This window comes from Eubalaena glacialis, chromosome 8, assembly GCF_028564815.1.
Source record: "Eubalaena glacialis isolate mEubGla1 chromosome 8, mEubGla1.1.hap2.+ XY, whole genome shotgun sequence".
Classification (NCBI taxonomy): Eukaryota; Metazoa; Chordata; class Mammalia; order Artiodactyla; family Balaenidae; genus Eubalaena; species Eubalaena glacialis.
In genome coordinates, this window is record NC_083723.1 from 91,776,945 (window position 1) to 91,800,281 (window position 23,337).

General features: G+C 35.9%; 1 protein-coding gene across 1 annotated transcript in view; it reads right to left on the bottom strand.

Annotated features, from left to right (window-relative positions):
- Positions 1-15,989, bottom strand: part of BMT2 (base methyltransferase of 25S rRNA 2 homolog) — a 79,113-nt gene extending 63,124 nt beyond the window's left edge. Inside the window, exons 1-2 of the mRNA XM_061197951.1 lie at positions 15,777-15,989; positions 1,038-1,179 (exon numbers count right to left, since the gene is read on the bottom strand). Of these exons, the coding sequence (XP_061053934.1) occupies positions 1,038-1,179; positions 15,777-15,936 (302 nt within the window). The 5' untranslated portion in view covers positions 15,937-15,989. The remainder of the gene's footprint in view (positions 1-1,037; positions 1,180-15,776) is intronic.
- Between the last annotated feature and the right edge of the window lie 7,348 nt (positions 15,990-23,337).

The window sequence follows — 23,337 nt, forward strand, 5'->3', positions numbered from 1 at the left end:
ATCAAAACAGAAACTTTGAATAAAAAATAATTGAGGGCTTCCCTGGTGGCGCAGTGGTTGGGGGTCTGCCTGCCAATGCAGGGGACACAGGTTCGAGCCCTGGGCTGGGAGGATCCCACATGCCGTGGAGCAACTAGGCCCGTGAGCCACAATTACTGAGCCTGCGCATCTGGAGCCTGTGCTCCGCAACAAGAGAGGCCGCGATAGTGAGAGGCCCGCGCACCGTGATGAAGAGTGGCCCCCACCTGCCACAACTAGAGAAAGCCCTCGCACAGAAATGAAGACCTAACACAGCCATAAATAAAAAAAAAAAAAAAAAAAAAAATTTAAATAAAAAAAAAAAAATAATAATAATTGAAATGAAATATAAACCTGAAGTTACCATAAACTTATTGTCCAAGCAGAAAGATAATGTTTTGTTTTCTGGGAAGTGATTTTTAAATTCAGTCAATACACAAATTCATTCTTATTATTTTACCACTTGAGAGAAATGATCAGCAGTATTCCATTTTCTGATGTTTTTAAAATTAGAAGCTCTGCTATGAGAAAATAAACATTATCCAAAGTCAATATAAGTGCTGGAATACCCTGAATCACATATAAAAATTCAGGATTTGGAAACTTTTAAGATGCTTTCAGCTTTAAAGAATTGAAAGTATTCATTTTTACTTGAATCCAAATATAATTGTCTAAAGAAATTTCTATACTATAACTTATTAATGATGAGTCAAGTGCTAAATCTCATATTTTAAATGTACCAATGCTTAATTAAACATATTAAATGTATTTAAAGTTATACGTTTAAAAAGTTGAAACAAAGAAATTTAAGTTATATCAAAGAAAAACATTTTGATTAAAAAAAGGTGAATGAAATAAACAGAGAGAAAGTGAGGCAATGGGGAGAAGCTATTTAAAAGACATCATCTGTTTTAAAACATTTCTATTTTGGTACAATGAATCATATACGGCATTATTTAGACTTAAGAATTTAAATAATACATTAGAAACCAAAAATGTTAGTTCATAAAAACACTCACCTACAACACCATTCAATACGACCTTCGCCCTCACAAGTTTTTGCCCAATGATTATCTGCCAAATTTTTCATTGCAACAGCATATTCACAAAGTGTTTCCTCATCCTCACAATGTTCTCGCCAGATCTTATCAAAATCTCCCACTAAAAACAAGGAAAAAAATAAATTAAGTTGACTTAAAATACGTCAGGCTCTTAAAAGCTTCAGCATAATCTACAATTATTTAAAGATGAATAAAAGCAAACTCATGAAGTAAAATTCCATGAAGTTTAAACTTCATAATTTTCGAAGTTCCTTTATGCAAATAGATTCATCATTTTAACCATGATGATTTGATAACCAAATAAATTTTACCATTTTAAACAGATGGATTTGTGAAGCTGAATAAAACTAATAAATATAAGTAGACATACACAAGTTATCAATTTATAAACCAAAAACATCCCGGTAGGGGACAAGTATGGCTGGGCATTCAAACGTTAATTGTCCTGCTACCATTGGGCAATATGACCTCGCAGCAACAGAGAAGCCACTTAATCCTTCTTCTTGTATGTTATTTTCTTGGATCTCTACAAATTTATCAGTTTTCTATATTAAAAGGGGTTGATAGGTGAGATGGCAACATAAATTAGCATGCAAGTTAAATGGCTGTGTATTGATACACTTGGACTTGCTGTAGGCATACACTTAAAAAATTATAATCCTAGTGCAAAAACGTTGCTAGAGAAATTACCTTGGAAACCTCTCCAAAGTTTTGAGTCTTTATAAGATGAATAAAAATTATAAGCTGACTACATTATCTGGCCACAGCATTACTTCCAGCTACTACCTTTTTTCTTTTTAAATTAGATCAGTCATCATATTTAATTTGAAAAGTCAATGTGAGTTCTGATAAAGAAAGGTATGAATATGCCACAGCCAAATAAATAACATTTACATAATTGTAAAGGTAAAAGAGTAAACAAAAATTATCAAGTTGGCCTCAATCAATGTTCTTAGACATAATTTAGGTTCTCTTGCCACATGTTCAAATATAGGCAATTGTCTAGTGACAGAATAAACTTAAAAACATAAACACAACAACCAAATTTGGGGATGGTAATTATAGTCAAGTTCTTTCCCCAGGTGAGACAATTAGATTCCAGTATTTAAGAGTTGGGTTTTTTTTAACAGAAAAGGAATTATAATAGTTCAAAGTTAACAACACTTATCTATTCAAAATTTGAAAAACTTTACTGGTTATTTTAAGCACTTAGCCCAGCACGTACTGAGTTGAAAACCAAACTATTAGCCTTCTAGTTTGACCAATACCAGAAAGAGCAATAAGGGTACAAACATGCCCTCACACACACATTGCTCAGTTAAGATGAATATGTATCAGTCTCAGCCTTGGTCTGAATATTAACTTTAAACCCCAAAAGGATGAAAAGCTTTCTCTTTTTTCATGGTTACGTTCTTATACAATAATATTTTCATTAATCACTAATATTTGTGTAGTGACAGGGCTCTCAATTTGTTATACAGCAGGTTGGCAATAACTGTCCACTGAAAACAAGCAGGCAAACAAATTTTTCTACATTCTCAAAGAAAAACCCCTCAGTTTTGGTAACATCTTTCAGATGTAGTTATTTATCAAGTATCTAAGTAGGACTACAGGAAGTAAAGTCTTTGAAACAAATATTTTGATTAATGATACTTTAATAAACCTATGATGTTCATAAGACTATTCCTGACTTTACTCATCAGACTTGATGTCAAATGATTCATTAAGGTACAGTATTATTTTAAAGGTGCTTTATCTTTTTTTTGAGATGGATATCGTCAACTCTAAAAGGTCCATTGTTTGAATATGTAAGTTTCACTGTCTTATGTAATGTACATATTATAAATACATAAATTTACTACATTTTCTGGTAATAGAAGTCATTCAAACAAAAGTTCTATGATCAAATACGTTTGGGAAGGGCTTCCCTGGTGGTGCAGTGGCTGAGAATCTGCCTGCCAATGCAGGGGACACTGGTTCGAGCCCTGGTCTGGGAAGATCCCACATGCCGTGGAGCAACTAGGCCCGTGTGCCACAACTACTGAGCCTGCGCGTCTGGAGCCTGTGCTCCGCAACAAGAGAGGCCGCGAAGTGAGAGGCCCACGCACCGCGATGAAGAGTGGCCCCCACTTGCCGCAACTAGAGAAAGCCCTCGCACAGAAACGAAGACCCAACACAGCCAAAAATAAATATGAAAATAAATAAATAAAATAAATAAATAAAAATGCAATAAAATTAAAAAAAAATACGTTTGGGAAAAGCTATGTTTAACATACTTAAACAGATTTCCTTTTTTTAAGACTTCTTAGTTTAGATTCTACAGAAGGTACAACTTAAGACAAGGACCTGGGTTCAAGTAGTCTATTTAGGAGGGAACCCTATGAAACAGGAGTGAGGGAGTGGGAGAGCAAGTTAAGGGAGGAGAAAATGCTAATACAAGGGTGCATTATTGAGGCTGCTGCTGTGGGCAACACAGAAGCATACAGAAAGCCTCTGGAATTGTATACCGAAAGGATGGGAGGCTGGACCATTTATCTATCAGTTACTATCCCCCGTTAACTGAAGGCTGTTAACAACCTGTACCTCTAGTCTACACTTAGGCACTGAAAAAGGGGATGCCCTCAGTGGGCTCCATCAGTGTTGGAAAAAGGTGAAAAGTAGAAAAGAAAGCAACACACATTTAAAATGGGACTCTGTCAGGGCCGAGTGCCTCTGGGCTCACAGTGTTTGTCCACCACACCCCAGGACCAATGGTATGCTATGTGAGCCGCCAAAGGCATCTACTATAAATTCTTAGAGTCCTTACTATGACATGTATACTGTGAAATTCAATTTACTCTAGAATTATTCTACTAGTTATGAGATACAAAGATGAGTTTACATATATATGGAAACCTACTGCCCTTCAGCTTTTTAGATGACCTCTAGTTTCTCACACTCAAAATTCTCTTTAACTATTTTAACTATTTAACTAAATTCTAAACTAAATTTAGAATTAAACTAAATCCTAAACTAAATTTAACTAAATTCTCTTTAAATACTTCAATTTTTTATGTAGTTTTAAGGCTTACTATCTGCTCTACTAAAGTTTTGAGGAAGGATTCACATTTTGTCTGTAAGCCTATCAAACTGATTGCAAACTTCAATTTAATGTTTTCACTAACATTTAAGAGTCTCCAGACTCTCTAAATATGCTGATACTGAGATTAATGTGATTAATAGTCAGTACACTTAATATATAATTGAAACTAAATGCAATTGTACATACTTTTCATTCCTTCAACAGATTTGCTGAAAAAATACTCTAGGTCAAACACTACAGAGAATAATAAAGTTAACGAGCAAGCACTGGCATCAAAGGAAGGGGAGAAGATGTATTAAAATGTGGTATCTGCTCTAATAGAGATATGCACCTGACATATTCACTATGGTCCATGTAAGCCACTCTGGATCCAGAACTTTTAAATCATGTATTTATTCAACAAAAAGTATCAAACCCCAACTACTAGGTATACACTATGTTACATGTCTGGTGGTTACAAAGTTGAACAAAAAATATAGTTAGCCTTCAGAAATTCCACTTTCCAGAATACCCTTGAAAGGTTATTTTTAAAATAAATAAATTTATTAAAAACAGAATGGGAAAATTCAGGTTTTTTCCATAACAGCCCATTATTTGTTTTTACAGTATTCAAAATAATGCTATTTACCTTTTAATCACTGTATTTTCAAAATAATTTATGATTTGGGTTCTAAAAGTCAAAAAAAGTTAAAGTTCACCAGTGCTCAGTATACAAATTCAAAACTCTGCTGCTAACTTGGTCAAACTGCATATGCAAAAAAATATGTTGAAACTCAATTCTGAGGATTTTTTGGTTGTTGTTATCTTTTAGTTATTAGGTCACCCAATATTTAAAAGATTGTCTTATTTAAAAGGAAATACTTTTTCATTATCGAAAGGTAAATCAAGAACTAAGAACTTCCTGAGGTCTGCATCAAAAATCTACTCAACAGAACAAGAAATGCTTAAGTATTAAAGTTCAATCAATCGGAGGTCTCAATGAATTAATAATTAGCTTTATAATGATTTTTATATATTGGTATTTGTGATGACTCAAAATCATTGTGATTAATAATCTATTTTCTTACTTATTTCTTACAGGCATCCTATAAAAATATGAATGTATCTTAGTTAAAAAGAGAGAGAGAGAGAGAGAGAGAGAGAGAAAAGGGGGGAGGGCGGAAGGGAAGAGAAGGGAATGGAGAGAAGGAGAGGAAAACCTCTTATTAATGCATACATTTGACTTTGCCCTAACACAGAGAAATCTGGGTAATTAAAAAATTATATTTAGAAAGCACAATTAAATATATATATGTCCTGCAGCCTAACTTGAAATTAATAGTTAATAAACATTTTATAGTCAGACTAAAATAATAAATCTAGAGAAGAAATCAGTATTCATTTGTTCAAATACATCGTTTTAAGATCAACTTAAAGCTCTTCCAGGTCTTAAAGATAAAGTCACCTGATGGTCTCATAAAATTCTAGAATGAAGTTCACATTAACATGACTTCTATTCATTATATTCTCTTTACATTTAAATTTTTAAAAACACTAATTAAAAAATTAATTAATAATTCAAAACACAAGTGATGTCAACTTAAAGTTGCCAAACCAAATTCAGTATGGAAATCGGATGAACCAAATTATTCTGAAGCATGGTCCTACTGTCAGGATAATACCATAATTATTGACTAAACTCACCTTCACAAACATATGCAACAACTGAAGAATAAATATAAGTTACTTCCTATGAAAAGACAATAACTAGGAAAAAATAGCACATTCATTAGTTGATTAAAAAGACAAAGTTCTATGAAATCTAAGAAGGCAAAAAGGAAAACCAAACAGCAAGCTCATAGATACAGAGAACAGACTGGTAGTTGCCAAAGGCAGAGGGTAGGTGAGTGGGCAAAATAGGTGAAGGGGGTCAAAGGGTACAAACTTCCAGTTATAAAATAAATACGTCATAGAGCTGTTAAAAAAAAAAAAAGAGTTCCATTTTTAAGAATTTTGTGATTAGTTAAGATATTATTACTTTGACTGCAGCTGTCTTTGTAAGAACCAAGTATAATAAGTTAAGGAGTTATTTATTGTTGCTCAAGAACAGCTGTATTACAGGTCCAAACTCAGGTGAACCAATGGAATCTCTAAACTGTCTCTTTAGAATGGATACTATTCTTCCTTTTTGAATTAACCTCTCTAATGCCATCTGGTATAGCAAATTTCTTTCCTTCAAAACATAACTGAATTCCCATATTCTTCAAGAGGATTTACCTGCCTCCCATTTGATCATCTTACAATTCCCCCCTATATGCATTTGCCATCCTTATAGTACTCTGTCACTTGTTTATATAGAGTTTTCTATTAAAACCAGGTGTGATTTTTTCCATTAGAAAGTATAAATTGAAAGGCAAAGACTACTTTTGATTTATAACTTATATAAGCTATAGAAGTTAATCATGGTGCCCCATTAATGGGGGAGAAAATATTTAAATTTTCACCATGCTCAAAAATTATAAGAAACACCAAAAATTACAAATTAAATAGTTGCTAGAGTAAAATTCAAATTACAGTTCATAACTGTCAGTAGATAATAGGGATGAATAAGCAGTAAAATTTGAATACTTCAGTGTTCTCAAAACATTAGTTACAAGACGTTTAGGAAACCAATAGGTTCAAAGTCAATTTTCTGAAGACTCTCCACTGTTTTAAGCTAATATATCATTTTTTTTTTCACTTCACATTATTGTCAAAAAAAACAAACTTGCAAGTGGAAATGCAATCACATCTATTAAATTCTTTGATTATAGTACATAGGTCTTTTTGGAAAATCTATAAGATTAAGAAGAAATTATTGGTAACACATTACATAGATAAAGAATTACTTGTAAATGAATAAAATGAATAAGAGGTGCTAAGGTTCATGCATTTTTACATGCTGGGACCATTTGACGTTTAGAAGTACATTAGAAATAATATTATTTTTTCAATAACTCTATTCTAATTCTCAGTATAAAAAGACAGAATATAAAGCACAGAAGATAAGACATTTAGCAAGTGTAAATCTGAGGCCAATTTAAGATAAGAATAGCATGTCATTCTTGTCAGTTTAGCCTTGTGAGTCACGATACCAAAGATTAACATTGCACTATTGTGGTCCTTAAATGGCATACAATGCAATGGAGAAGGTATCACATGATTCCATGTATATAAAATTCTAAAATATGAAAACATATCTACAGGGACAAGAGATCAGTGGGACCAAGAATAGAGTGAGAGAATGACGCAAAGGAGCATGAGGAAATCTGGGGGGCAACAGAAATGTTCTGTGTCTTGATTGTGGTAAAAGATATATAGGGTGTATACATCTGTCAAACCCAGTGAATTATATACTTTAACTGTGTGTAGTTTATTGTATATAAACTGTACCTCAATAAATTTCATTTTAAAATATGACGTGCTGTGAACACAGCATAAGTTACAAAATAAAAACTATATTTCATTAAATTTGAGGGTCATCAAATACTCTGAAAACAAAAACAAGGAGTTACCTTGAGTATCACAAACAAGTCTTAAACCTTTAGAAATTCAGAAAATTTTCACTTTTACTTAGGTATATTACCAAATAGATGACCAGATTACCAAATTCAAGTTCAAAGAACATTTAAAGGTCATTTTCTCTAATATGAAGTAAGCAGAGAAACTCATGACCAAGTGGAAACAAGTTCAGCAGCCATTCCAAGACATTAAAACAAAGTGATCAGGACACGATTGTCTCACGAACATAGTTAAACCACACACAGACCAGCTTTCTCAGTATTCTTGAGCATCTGATATAGTGACACACATAGATGTGGGACAAAAACATCCAAGATGTTTGGTGTTGAAGCAGCTCCTGAGAATCAAACAAACGAACCACCTGCAAACCTGCATCTTACACCTAACGTGTTGCGACTAGTCATTTCTCTGATAAGGGGAAAAACCTAGTGTTCTAATGTGCTAAAAAGGTTGGACCTTTCACATAAAAAGTTAGAAATACAAAAAGCAAAGGTGGTCAAGAAAAAAAAGAAAAGAAAAAACACTACAACCATCCTAATACTGAAGAAGAAAGACACTATAGAACAGTCTAGACAGAAATTCCAGAAACCATTCAATCTTCAATGCCCTTAATGCATCCAGGTGGTAGCTACAGATACACCTTTTATTTTCAAAATTATGTATTTAACACAAGTAATGCTTCCTATGTACCAGATACTGTTTTAAGTACTTTACAAATATTAATTCATTTAATTCTAATACCAACCCACTGAGGCAGATATTTTACTTTACAGATAAGGAAATTGAAGTATAGAGAGATTAAGTAACCTTCTCAAGGGCACACATCAAACCTGGCAGTCAAGGGCCAAAGTCCATGCTCATAACCGCTATACCACCTTGCCTCTCTTTATGAGTTTTTAATTTATGAACTTTCATGGATATGAGCAAAGCTTTGTACTAAAGCAAAGTACACTGACTCTACTAGCCACAAACAAATGGTCTTTTGTCAGTCAAATACAGTTATTTAGTCTCTGCAACTGCATTATTTGTCAGATTTCTGGCAGTGATTTCAACTCTGGCTGCACACTGGAATCACCTAGAAGTTTCATTTAATTGGTCTGAAGTGGGAACTGGTCGTTTATTTCACTGCTCCCCAAATGAATCCACTGTGCAGCCATGGCTTAAAGCCATGGGTCTATGGCAAGACTGTAAACTCAAAAGTCTGGTGAAATAATACACAGAGCAATTGAGACTTGGGGCAAACTGAAGAGTCAAATTTAATTAAAAAACAAAACACTGCATAGATAAAAGTTCACATTTATAAACACAGTTTGGCCCATGGTGCATCTTCTGTGCATGGAGCACTCTCTTATTATAAACATATTTATGATAAAAACAGTTAATTGAAATGTAAAACTTTGAACACATCCTGTACAAGACATAGAAAAGAATCAAGAAAAGTTAGAATCAATGGCATCAGTATCTGTTATTCCCCTGTGAAACAACTTTACCGAAATGTGTACCATCACACAGATCTCTTGTTTAGTGTAAGCAAAGGACTTATGGAGAAACTTCTGGGACTTAAATTTTTATATAAATGGGAATAGGAATTTCTATATAAGTAGAGCAATTTCTGTATAAGTGAGAATAGGGGATACTCAGATGTCTCTCTAAAGGCATGGGGTTCTAAAATAACCCTTGCAATGAGCATCAATGTATCTACACTTAAAGCACAATAAATTAGTACAGTTTAGATCAGTGGTTCTCAGATGTTTGGATTTTACAACTAGTACAAATTTCACCTCCAAAATTTAGGCAATTGATATTGGGGTTGCAAAATTTTGTGTGTGAAGTTAGAGTATATAATATATACACACATACACAAAATTATCATCTTAATACCCACACACACAAAGACACATTATACCACACACAATATCCTTTTTAGTTCTCATTTTCTGAGAACAAAAACTTTTTTTAATCTATATTTGCCACTATTTACAGTTTTTTTAATAAAAAAATGGAATGATACTAATAATGATAATTTGGACCATTTTCAAAAGGTTAATCTAATATACTCACTTAAAAAGATATGACCATAAATTCATTACAAAAAATTTGTATCCAAAGTTAAAATGTAAAAGTTCTGAATACAAAAAGATTAGACTCAAACTATAAGGAAATATGTATATCAGCTTCTTTCTTTTGTGTGTGTGTGCCTTAAATCTACAAGGCAAGGTGCTAGGTACTAGGGATACAAAGATAAAAGGCAGAGTCCTACTCAAGTAACTAAATTCAGTGAGAAAGACAAGTGAACTGGTAAGTGATAACTATGATAAAAGCAAGGCAATTGTGCCATGGGAGCATATGGTAGAATGGGCAGTACTTATGTAAAATTGGACACTACTGGTATCTTCCAAGGATCTGTCCTCAGTTATACATTATCATCACTCCACTGGGTCATTCATCTGCCCTCAAAGCTGCAACTTCAAGAGAGAGTTTCCAATCCTTCACTTCCAAGGGATACCTTCCAAACTAAATCATTACCACTATCCCTATGACAAGCCAACCTGCCTGTCTACTCTTTTCTCCCTGCTCCCACCTCAACACAGACATTTCCAAACTGGATGGAAATGGCTATCTACATTTTTCCAGGCAAGAAATCTTGGCATCATCATTGACTCTTTTCCCCTTTACTTTCACTAAAACTGCTCACTCTCACTTTGACTTATGTTTGACTATTTGACTTATCTTTCTCTATTTTCATGATCACCACTGTTATTTATGCTATTATTCACCTTTAAAAAATAGATTAGTGTTAAGAGTCTCCTAGCTGATCTACTTTCTTCTAGATTCCTTCCTACTCCAATCTATAGTACTTTAGCTAGGTGTTCCTCAACCCTTTTGTCCACTGTATAATCTATGGAGCTTTTAAATAATACAGATGCCTGTGTTCCACAAAGTTCCAGAGATGATACTGATGTGGAATCAAGGCTAATATCCACTGCATTTGTTGTTATATTTTTTCCCACAAAACAATCAAAGGATCTATACCAATACTTTTCAGTTTTACCGTATCTTTTGAAATACAAAAAATTCCTAAAAAGATACAAAGATGACTAGAAATAACAAAATCAAATAGTTAATATACTATGTGTACCTCACTGAGCTGACTGTTTATCAATGTTCCCTTTATCTTTTAGTGTTACTAATTATTAAACTCTTTTCATTTTTTTTCCCCTGCTAGAATGGCAGTTCAAACTCTCCTAGGGCAAAGTTAACAAGCATTTCTGTGGACATTTTTCACCTATTTTGTTGATTGAGCAAAGATTCTACCACAAAAAACAGCACTTTCAGATTCTATATCAGAATCAGAAAAGACCACGTAAGGAAAAAAGAGTAAAACTTCACTTGATAAAAAAGTAAAACAAGGAGAACCTGTGAAAAGTGTCTTGGGGTCATGGAGTTGTCTGTATTTTGAAACAGTTTTGAAAGCCACCGAAGGAAAAAAAATTAGAAAATTTCAGTTAAAAACACATAGTCTGTTATCCTAATTTTAAAAACAATTTCAAAACTTTGTTTCAGGAAAAACTCTAACGATACATTTATTCTTTCATTTTTAGACCTTTTGGTTTTAGTTTAAAATTATTTCTAATTCAAAGGTTTTTTTCCTTCCCCCCTACAATTCTCATTTTAGATGTATGCTAAAGAAAACTCAATCACAAATGTATTTTTCAGCTTATCCTAAACTGCTATTCTAGCTCACTCTTTGTCTCAAACAAGGAAGAATAATTTCAATAATAAATAAGAATTAAACATCTAAACTAGGCTATTTAATAGTTGACTCTTAAAATGCTGCTCACAGCTGTTAACCTTTGTAACACAGTGTTTTCCAGACTTAGTCTACAGAACCAACCTACTCTGTGTTCTCCTTTTCTGTTTCAGTATCAGTAATCTGTCGTACTTACTCTAACTACTTTTATAATATTATCATTGCTACTAATAAGATTGACTTTTTTAAATGTAGAAAAGTATAATAAAGATCTCCCATTAAACCATAACTTTGAGAATATCACTGTTAACAGGTTAACGTGCATTTTTATTTTTGTCTGATTGATAACCTACACGGGTTTATGTGACAAACTTGTTTAACCTGTTTTGGCATATAGAATAAGTAAATTCAGACTTAATTAAGTTGATGAAAATTGCTAAAGTAAAGACATTCACAAGATAAGTTAAAAAATCAAAACTAAATGGAATGGGGATCATACTTTTATTCCTAACAGCTGTAGCCTTTACATTTTCTTGTAGTTTTTACACGGATACTTTCAATTTAAAAAGAGATGCCAAGCATAATAACAATCATTACAAGAATAAGATTATGTGACTAGGATTATGGAAAAAATCATACAAAGTCAACTGAAAATACACACGGCTCTACTTCAGTTCTCAATTAGATATGCACTTATCAGGCAGATTTGATTAAACAATGACTCCCTGTTCCAAACTCCCTGTTTGGAAAGAAAAACTAGCTGTTTCTTATTTAAAAGCTGTTTCCAATCCTATGATATATTTTAAAATATTTTTGGCTTATATCAAGGCCATTATTTTGAAAATTCTGTATAGCAAAGACAGAAAACACCTACATCTACAAGCATATTTCCATTTATATAAACTCAGTCTAAAAGACTGTCCCTTATCTATAAATGGCTGATACCAGAAACACCCCTTCTCATCACCATTGCTAAACATTTCCCTACCATTTCCTTCTGGTAACTACTTCAGATATCAGGACTGCCTGGAACACTGACGTTTATCTCCAGTTCTCACTCTACTCTTATACAAATAGGGAAAGGATCTCTAAGTGGTGACACAGGACAGGCAGTAAAATGGAGCAGAGAGGGGAAAAGTGGTAAAAGAGTGCATTAAACTTACCTGCTAGTCTTTACAATCCTATCCACTACCCCCTACCCCAAGCCTGCTCACTGCCACAATAAGCATCAGTTTGGACAAATGGACTGGGAATGATGGAGAGAAACCTTTTTTTACCACATCAGAAAAATCTTATTTTCAATCTTATTCCTGCTTCATGTTCAATTCCACTACCAGAGATAAAGAAAGGGAAAACTATATTATCCAACCCTACACTCCTTATCCAGGTCTCACTCCTGTCTTTACTATCCAGTGAATGTTTTGCCTCCTTCTTTATTCTACCCCAACTTATTTCCTTCTTTGCCATAACTCCCTAAGAAACCCACACCTCACATAGCCCTAACTCAGCGAACCATACCTATCCCAGGGATTGCCCCATTCCCGTCAGTTTACATCCTCTTACCCAACACAAATTCTAGGGCTACTTCCTGCTTCCCATTTTCCCTCCCACTCCAACAACATTTGGAGACACCATTAGGCTTTGAATTGGAAAGAAAAACACATTATTCCCATAAAATATGTTCTGTGCTAATGATAAACTATCCAAACTTCAAGCAAGTTATTTTACTATTTTTAGGATTCAGCTCACTCATGTGTAAAAAGGAAGGAAGTAGTTTAGATTATCAGTCCAAAATCTGGCTGACCAATTTCCAAGCACCATTGATAGGGATTCTGAAACTGTACATCTGAGGTGGAATGGAGTAATTTTCTAAAAGGCACCCATATGAGTCTACTGTTTATCCATGTTTGGGAATCACTGATAAATGCTGAAGTTCCTTCTAGTTTAACACTCCAAGATTCTAAGCTGGAATTTTCACTGCATTTTCTGATAGGAATATTGTTATAAAAGGAGTAAAGTTTCCATAGTTATTGGTGTTACAGTGCAGGCATGTTACTGATCAAATAGGCCTTTGTAACCTGACCTAGAACCTAAGCACCATTTATATTATTATTTTATAACCAGAGATGACTTTGCAAATGATATTATAACGATACTAAGACCTCAAAGGAAAGCACTAAAAATTACTTCTTTGGTATTATTATGTGCATAATCAGACTTTTTCACAGATGGCTTTTTCATGGATTTTTGTCAAATCACAACTAAGATTTGACCTACAGGTCAGAAATAAAGGTAGAAAGGGCATGCTCTTAAGGATCTTTTACTTTGCTAGTTCACTGATGGGGCTTTGTATATCATTAGAGTAAAGCCTAGAGAAGTCTAGATCATTGGTGGAATTCAGGGCATTAAAACGCCTAAAGAACAGTCTCATTCATATGTTTACAGACTGCCAGGGCTTTACTTGTCCTAAAGCACACTAGATCATTCACTTATGCACTACATGTATCTATTCTAGCTCTCATAACTTCCAAATACTAATTCTCATTATAAACAAGTGTTCCCTTGGTTAATATTCAGGCTTAAAGACATGTTTCAACATGTGAGAACTAAGCAAATATAAACAGCTCTTGAAGACATGATGACACATTAGTAGTATATTAAGTGGAATCTATTCATTTATGAATAAGTTAATAATGAATAATAATTATAAAAAGGTAAAAATGGAAATTGAATTATGTTACCCATTTTTCTTTAAAAAGATGTACTTGCTTAAGTTTATACAAAATAGCATGATAAAGTGTGTCCGTTTATTTGCTCATTTCTCCAAACAACACAAGAACCTACATTGAATGCCATTATGTAAGTGCACTCTCTGAATATCAAGAATGATGCAACGATTGCTATGGTAACTACTCATTTTATTGAATAAATTGTGGGTTGGGGTTTAAAGCATTCTTTTAAAAAACAAATTTCAACATCTCAGTATGCCCGATAAGTCTCTTTCTATTGCTACCTATTAAACAATAACTATAGGTTAGCTTTGAGGACGACTATTTAAGCAGCTATGTTAAAAATCGAGGCTTGAGTTGCCAAGGGGAAAAAACTCTGAATTTAAAGTTTGAAAAATGAAACACATCACCTACACTCAAGAGAACAAAAGACACTTAGTTTTAATCTTCCAGAGTAATTGAAAAGTGTTTGTAACTCGAAAGTAACATGATCTTACCTATCTGTTCCTTCACTGTCATAATTTTGCTTCTAATCCTAACTTAACTAAGTATAAGACTGCCGACTTTTGTTTGCAATTAAGCTAAAGACAGAAGAAAGTTATCCCTCGTTTTGATCTTTAGAAGAAATGTCTCCTGAGCACATGAAAAAACTGGGAATTTTCACTGTTAGTTTCTTATAAAATAACTCTGTAAAAGAGCCTATATTTTAAAATACCAAGGATAACTGTAGATCCCAACTATAAACCCTCCTCAGGCCCAAGCAAAAGCTACTATGGCTTCTTCCTTTGCTCAAGACCTTCCATAAGAAGGGTTCCCAGCGACGGTCGGCTTCACCGGGATCTGTATCCTTAGGAGGCTTGGTAGTTACGGATTAGTCAAATCTAAACAGTATTTTGAGAACCTGCCCCACATCTCTTCCTCTCCCGCCTAAGTAAACCCTAAGATGCAGCATTTGAAGAATGGGGGGGGGGGTGGCAAGGATGGAACCCCTCCCCCTTTTAACAAGGTGAAGTCTAGTCAGCTCTAAGGCCTGCTGACTTCGCAGCCCTGGAAGCCAATGCGAGGAAGCTCCGGCCCGGGCTAAAGCCGCAGGAATTAGGTACTAGGAAGGGGGTCTGACGGGGCAGCAAATCAAACAGGCTGATCAGGCGCGAGGCAGCGAAGGGTAACTCGGGCTTCTTTCAGTTCGTCTTTCTCGAATGGATTCTACCTGCCTTCGTGTTTTAGCTTCATGTCTCTCGCAGCGAGCGACCTCCACCTCCTGTGTGAGGATCTACGTGCTTGTGTGTGTGGTGACAACAATCTCAGCACCCCGGCTGGGCACAGGGGATGGGGGAGGTGGGCACTCGGCTCCTCCACAGGCCTGGAACTCTCCTGAAGGGCCCTCGAAGAAAAGGGGGCGGGAGGAGCACGCCTGACGCCAACCGAGTACTCGACCGAGAAGGGGGCGTCCGGACCTGGGAGAGCGGCCCTAGCAGGGGCTGACGTGCAGCTCCTTCAGGTTGTAATGGTGGCCCCTTGGGGGGAGGGGAGCGGTTGACAAGGGGCTGGGGGCGACGAGGCTTCCCCTTCCCCCCGCTCAGCTCGCTGTTTACCTTCCCGGTACTTCTTGCGGAGCCGCCGGTGGACGCTCTTTACCACCCCGGAGAGCTTCTCCTGCTCCAGCTTCCGCTCCTGCTCCCTGGGCGGCGGAATGCTCGGGGGCCTGGCCCCGTGCCCGCGAGCAGCGCTTCGGCCGCCGGCCCCCGGCTCCATATCGCTGCCGCCGCCGCCGCCGCCGCCGCCGCCCCTCAGGCCCCCGCAGCCACCCGCCTGACGGAGGAGGTGGGGAAGGAGGAGGCAGCAGCGGAGGCAGCAGCGGGAGGAGGCAGAGGACCTGGAGCGACAGCCTAGGAGGTGGCCACTTACCCAAACGCACAAGCTGATTGGTGGACTCTGGAGGGCTGGGCGGAAACGGAAAAGGCCAAGGGCCAATGGACGGAGAGCGCCAGGGACGCACCCGCTTGTTTGGGAAGGCGAGCAGCTGAAGGAGGCGGAGCTTGCAGGCTGGAGTTGCTGAGGCGGTAGGAGCGCCAGGCCCGACTACTCCTCTCCTCTCCCCGCCGCTCCGGGGATCCTGTGCGCAGGCGCTGTGGTGAGGCCACGGAGACGCGCCGTGAGCCACGCGCTTGCGCGTCTGAGCTTGCTTAGGTTGGGCATCTTTGTACCGCCCAGCATTCTTTCGTCTTCTAGCTCTTACCCCCCTTTGCGAGTTATATTCTGGTGTGTTGCAGCCAGGGTCCTCTACCTGAGCCCCCGCTGCACCTTGTCGGTTGTAGGTTCCCTTTAGCTGCGTAGGCCTGAGAAGTGCTTTAGAGGTGACTTGGCAGCACTAGAATTTTACACTTTAAGGGACCCAGGCGTGGATGCTTTGGTGGGCGCAAGGAGAGGTCTGGCTGCCAAGTACTGGCTTAATTCACGGGTCAACAATGGTTAATGCCTCTAGTGCTAGCGCTGAGCGAAAAACACAGAACTTGGGGAGAGGAGCGGGCCAATAAAAACAATATAAGATGGAAGAGGGGAAAGAAAAGATGGGGAATCCACAACAGATGCCCTCAAGAACTTTTGTGGTGGCCCGGGTGTCAGAGAAAGCCTGCCTTGGTCTAATTTGCGTCAGAACTCTGAGCGCTTTTAAAGTTGGCTTGGGTGACCTCCCGCCTTTTAATTGGTAGGTTAATCTATGCGAACGCCTAAGTGGGTTTGGCAACCTGTTCTACCTCCCTCCTCTTCTGTCTTCTCATGGGAAGCTTGTGGGGAATATGGTTACTGACTTCTGCCCCAGAAAGGTGGAGCGCTGCTTTCCAGAGAGAGAGAGAGCGAGAGAGAGGGACTCCGCATTAGCTTCGAAAGTGGTACTGAGACTGCTGGAGTGTCAGAGAGTCAACCAGCTGAGAGCCCTTAATGAATTGTGTTAGGTTGTAGCCCCCGCACTCCACCCACCGCACTGCAGTTGTCGGTTACGTGATGTTGTTTGGAAATTGTTGCAATAACTATCTGATCAGTAATTTTATAAATATGAATGAAGCCTGCGTTATGTAACCGTTTTGTATGGCACCTTCTGAATAAAGAAGACCCTGAAGAACGTAGCATACACTCTCCAGAACATAGGAGGAGCAAGAGGGAGGAAGTGAAGGGAGAAGACTGGTGAAATTTAAGATGGAAGATTATGTCCCTACCCGCACAGAGAAGAAGCAGATGAAACACAAGATAAACTTCATAAGAACTAATTGTAATTATGAGGAGAAATTACATGGACATGCCTAATAAAATGAGGATATGCCTCATGAGAATATGGGGTCTTATTTGGGGGGATTTCATTTGGGAAAAAAGGGAGCTTGAAAAGACATAACCTCGTTTGGCTCTTACATATTTTAATATTTATCGGAGGCAGAAAGAGGTGCAAATATTTGGAAGTTATAATCATAGTAAAGAGAACATTAAATTTCATTTGTACTGAATTGTAGTTAAAAAAAATTTTTCCCTCCATGCGACTACTAGCATATGAATTTTAAAGTCCTTTTAAAAAGTAAAGGTTACACTGAAGGACACCTGGAAAATACAGAAAGGAGTAAAGAAAGTAAAAGTGCTAAGAGAGTAGATCTTAAATGTTTGCATCACAAAAAAAGAAGTGGTAACTATGTGATGGGATGGAGGTGGTAGCTAATACTATGGTGGTAATCATTTTGCAGTTTATAAAAGTTTCAAGTCAATTGGATGCCTTAAATTTAAACTTACACAATGTTATGTGTCAATTACATCTCAATAAAGCTGGTGGAGAAAAAGTAAAAGTCACCTGGAAACCCAGCATTGAAAGATAACAGTGATTTTTTTTTTCCTTTGCTTGTACATACTTATTTCAAATGAGATATTTCTTATGGCTATGTGATAATCTATTATATGAATAGCCTATTGTTTTAGTAACCAATTCCCAGCTATTGTATATTTAGGTTTTTTCCAGTTTTTCTGTATTCCAAGTAATGCTTTGATGAACACCCTTGTACACAAATGCTTGTCCATTTCTTTAATTATACATTTCACTAGACTAAATTTCTAAAAGTTGAATTCCTGAATCAAAGGATCGAAGATGTTAAGGTTTTTTACGTATATTGTCAAATTGTCTTTTCCGAAAAGTGGTAGTAGTTTACGTCACCTCCAGCAGTAACTGTGAGTGTCTATTTGATTGCACCCTTACCAACTATAGGTAGTACAATTTACAAAGTCATTAATGAGATTTTTTTTAAAGGTCTCTATTTTTAAGAAACATGTGGGAATTTTCTGCTGTTTCTTAACTGGCTATTCTGGTTGGCATAATTTTTAACACTAAATACTAATATAAGAGCTAGTAAAAGGAACTTATTTAAGACTATCTAGTTGTCATTTTTCAAGCAAATTGAAGAGCTCCACATTTTTAATTTGTTTTTTGATTTCATACTTTCTCGAGAAGCAACTCAAGATTAGAAACTAAACAGCTAGATTTTATTCTAAATTTGAATGAATTCACATAGGGCAAAGGCCAACATGTCCTGAGATACATCAATACTGAATTTTCTTTGGAGGGCTATGGCAACCAGCCATAGACCACAGTATAAAAAGGAGTTTATAATCTTCCTCCAGTGTGATTAGTAATATTGGGAAAAGCTTTCTGGCTGTTAAGGTAGCAGAAGAATGGTAACAAGATTTTCCATTTAAGTAAAATAATTGTCCCAATTGCTGGTAAGAAGAATTCACTGCAGAAAGTAGGTTTAGTGCCATATTCAAAGAGCATATCCTATGCTCAGGAAAATATCAGCATCTTCCCCCTACCCTCTCTATGTGTGACAGAATTTCATTTACTGTAAATATCTTTAAAATTTTTTTCTCATTATTTTAAATGGCTGTTGGGAAAAGGGATGTTGGAATAAAACAGTATTCACTGAACGGGACAAAACAGTCTGGGAGGAAGAGACATTTCTAACGACTGCACTAAACTAAAGCCCTGATAACTAAATTTCTCATCCTCATTCTTTACCTTACCTGATGGACTTTTGCACCCTTTCCCATGCACATTTGGTATGTCATAGTAAGCTTCCTATGTCAAAGAACCACTCAGTATAGGAAAATATCCTTGGCAAGAAAAATACTGTGTCTTCTTTGTTTGCAGCTATATTCTTTGTAAGGAAAACAAGTTCCCACAGGCAACGAGAAGAGTCAACATGTAAAAGTAAAGTGCATTCTATTTTCAGTATGAGTTCAAAACATATTAACTGGTGATGAAAAGTAAACTTGTAGAATCCATATCAAAATCTGGGTGGTGGCGCTGAGTTAGCAAATAGAAAGATTCTGGGTGCACTTTGCAAAAGTGTACTTTTCGTTGCTACATTTATTGAGTTTTCCTGTAGGAGGGAGAAGCCTACACAATGGAAGTTGGGGTTCTTTGATTATCTAAAGCATTAATCATTGGTATTTTTTACTCCTCTTTGACCCTCTTTATCATCAAAATCTTAAAAGCAATTAGGTTTTAATGTGTGATAGAAGTATTTATATTAAATTTCTGTTTATAAAATACACAGTGGTGTACAATAGTGCAAAAAGACTTGATGAACCTCTTTATTATTGAAGATAGAGATATTACAAGCTGGCTAAATCTTTGGCTCATGGCTATTTAGAAATAGAATTTTTAGAAATTCAGTTAAAATGAGGACCGGAAAAGTAAAATCTATATTATTTTTAAAAATATTTATATATTATTTGTATAACTCTTACCCATTAATATAAAAATATCCATGAAGTTTAAGTACTTTGTTTCTAGTAATTCAAATTTTTAAAGTGTAAATGTATCATTAATTGGGCACATTTAGAGAAACTGTTGAAAAGCTTTTGTTTTTCAAATTTTATTTCAAATCATAGAAACTTTTTTTGGAATATGTATTTAATGTTTGGATAGAAACAAACATAGCAGAGAACCAGCAAGAAAAGAAATATTTTCATTGATATGTTTTCATTCAGTATGGCAGATTACAACTTTAAAATTCCTTCTATTTATTGAAAATAAAATTATTTTCTTCAAAAATTTGTTTATAGTTACTAGTACAATGTGTCACCTGCAATTCTTAACATATCTGCCAACATAAAAATCTTTAAAATAACAGAGGTTAGCTGTCTTTCCAGAGTTAATATGCAGAATGGTGTTAAGACTAGTATTAACTACAGCAAGTGGTAACAATTAACTACTGCCTCACTCCAAATGCAACTATGAAATTTACAATATTTTTGTGATTTACTAATTATGAAATACATTTAATTACTACAACAAGGCTAATGTAGGAGAAGATCTACATAGGAAATGGGAAGTATTCTTCTAGGTGATAGATAATGTCCTTATAATGCAGAGTAGGACTGAGAGATTTTCTGCATCTTGATTCCAGCTTTATGCTAACCGCCAGAGCAAGGTACTTGATTTCTCTGAGCCTTATTTTTTCTCCTTTAAATGTAAAATGAAGAGATTGGATTAGACTAGCATTTTTCAATTTTTTATATTCACCACGACTCACAGTAAAATATATATATATATATATGCACTATATATATACAAATATAAATATATATTATACATATGTATGAATACATATATATTGTACATATACATATATATAGACATGTAGACACATACAATGAGGACAAAAGTTTCACCAGACGGTACTTACCTTCCCTAAGTGCAATCCATGGTGGTATTTTCAATTCTATTTTAATTTTTAAAACTATGGAGCACACTACATTGATTTTTATGGTGTTCTAATGAGTCATGGCTTAAAATTTGGAAAATAGTGGCAATTTAAAAGATCCCTGTCAACCCCCAAACCACTGTCATTTGGTGACTCAACTGATTTTAAGAATGCTTTGTGACATGTACCTTGCCATGTTGAGGCTACTCACTGCCTTTTAAATTTCATTTTTATGTTTGGGGAATTTCCCCCATTATGAATGTAGGCTCAAATAAGTGACTGGACTCTGCTAATCATATTCTCTGGAGAGACCTGTCTGTTCAGAAAAGGGCAGAACAATGAAGCAGAAGCTACAGGGAACCTTTTGGTTCGTTGAGGGAGACTGTGCTGGTGTGGGTCTTTTAGGATCATAGTGACCGAGGTCCTGTCTTCTAGTGTCCAACATTTGCCCTTTAAGCCAAAAAACAAAGGTAGTGAGGTCTGACCTAGCACATTAGTCACTGGGTCTGACTTAGGTGTTGATCTGGGCTGGGTAGTCTGCAAGTCTGCCTCACTGGTCCTTCTGGAGATTAGGGGGACACCTAACATCCTTTAATAAATGCCTTTTCTATTCGAACAGCTAGAGTGAGTTCTATTTTTTGCACAGAAGTGTCTAGTGAAGAAACATCTCAGAAGAGAATTAGGTGACCTGAAAGCAGTTTTCACTAGCTCTCACTGTGACTTTTGGTGATCTGTTATATGCTGAGTTCCTCAATTTCCTCAGCTGCCAATGATGGCGACTTGTCATTCTTACTTCACAAAGTTGTATGAATAAAAGAAAATCGTGAACTGAAAGTGTTTGAAAAGTTAAAAAATTACAAAAGCAAATGAATGTGATAGGTATTATTTGTTTTTAAGGGGCCTGAAAAAGTGAAATAGCCTGGATGCAGGAAGCTAAATCTAGACTTTCTTTTATTGAATGTTCATCAGTCTCCCTTTAGATTTTAATAGTTTGTCACCAAATCACCATTTTCTTTTTCTTTTTCTAAAGGTAGAGCATGCTCCAAAGATCTCGTATTAGTTCTGAAATTACAAGGTGTTATATGTCAAAGAATGAAGCAATTACAATACATTTCCTAAAGTTGACCGTTATCTCCCCCAAATTTTAAAAGTATAATTAGAATGTTTTTTGCAAAGCCAAATCAAAATTTCCTCCCATAATATTTTAATAAACATGATATTTCTAATTTACCTAGAGCTTCTGAAAATTCTTTATTCTAAAACTGAACTTCAACAATTCTTCTTTTATCCCTTAAAAATGTATTCAGCCATGGGTCAGAAGACTCAATGTTGTTAGGATGTCGATCCTCCCTAAATTGATGTAAAGATTCAGGGTAATCCCAATCAAAATCCAAGCAAGCCTTTTTGTAGAACTTGACAAGCTGATTCTAAAGTTCATGTGGAAAAAAAAAAAAAAAACCTCAGAAGATTCAAAACAATTTTGAAAATGAAGAACAAAGTTGGAGATCTCAAGATTTAGTATATGGCCACAATAATCAAGACAGTGTGGCAGTGGCATAAAGAGAAACAAATAGATCAATGAAACAGGAGAGAACATTCAGAAATAGACCCACACATGTATAGACAACTGGTTTTTCCACAAAGTTGCAAAGCTTATTGGTGGAGAAAGGATAGTGTTTTTGACAAATGCTGCTGGAAAAATTGGACATCCATGTGCAAAACAATGTTCTTCAGTCCCTGCTTCATGCCATATATAAAATTAAACTCCAAATAGAACACAGACCTAAAAATAAAACCTAACACTGTAAAACTTTTAGGTGAAAATCTTTATGACCTGGGGTTGGGCAAATAGTTGGCAAAAAGTGCGTGAAAAAGTGCTCAATATCATTAGTCATTAGGGGCAAGCAAATTAAAATCACAATGAGATACCACTACACATCAGTGCTAATGACTAAAATTTAAAAGTTTGGCCATACCAAGTATTGCCTTGAACATAGAGAAAGGAGAATTCTCACACAATGCAGGTGCAAATGTTAAATGGTGCGACTACTTTGGAAAACGGTTTGACACTCTTAAAAAACTAAAAATACACCTACCATATGATCCAGCCATACCACTCCTAAGTATTTACCCAAGAGAAATCAAAGTGTATATCTATATAAAGACATACATGAATGTTCACAGCAGCTTTATGTGTAACAGCCCCAAATGAAACAACCTAAATATCCCTCAGCAGATGAATGGATAAACAAACTGTGGTTTAGCCATACAACAGAATACTAGTCAGCAATAAAAAGAAATAAATTATTGATTCACACAACAAAAATTAATCTCAAAATAATTAAGCTGAGTAAAAGAAGCTAGACAGAAAACAAACCATACTTTATTATTTCACTTACATAGAACTCTGGAAAAT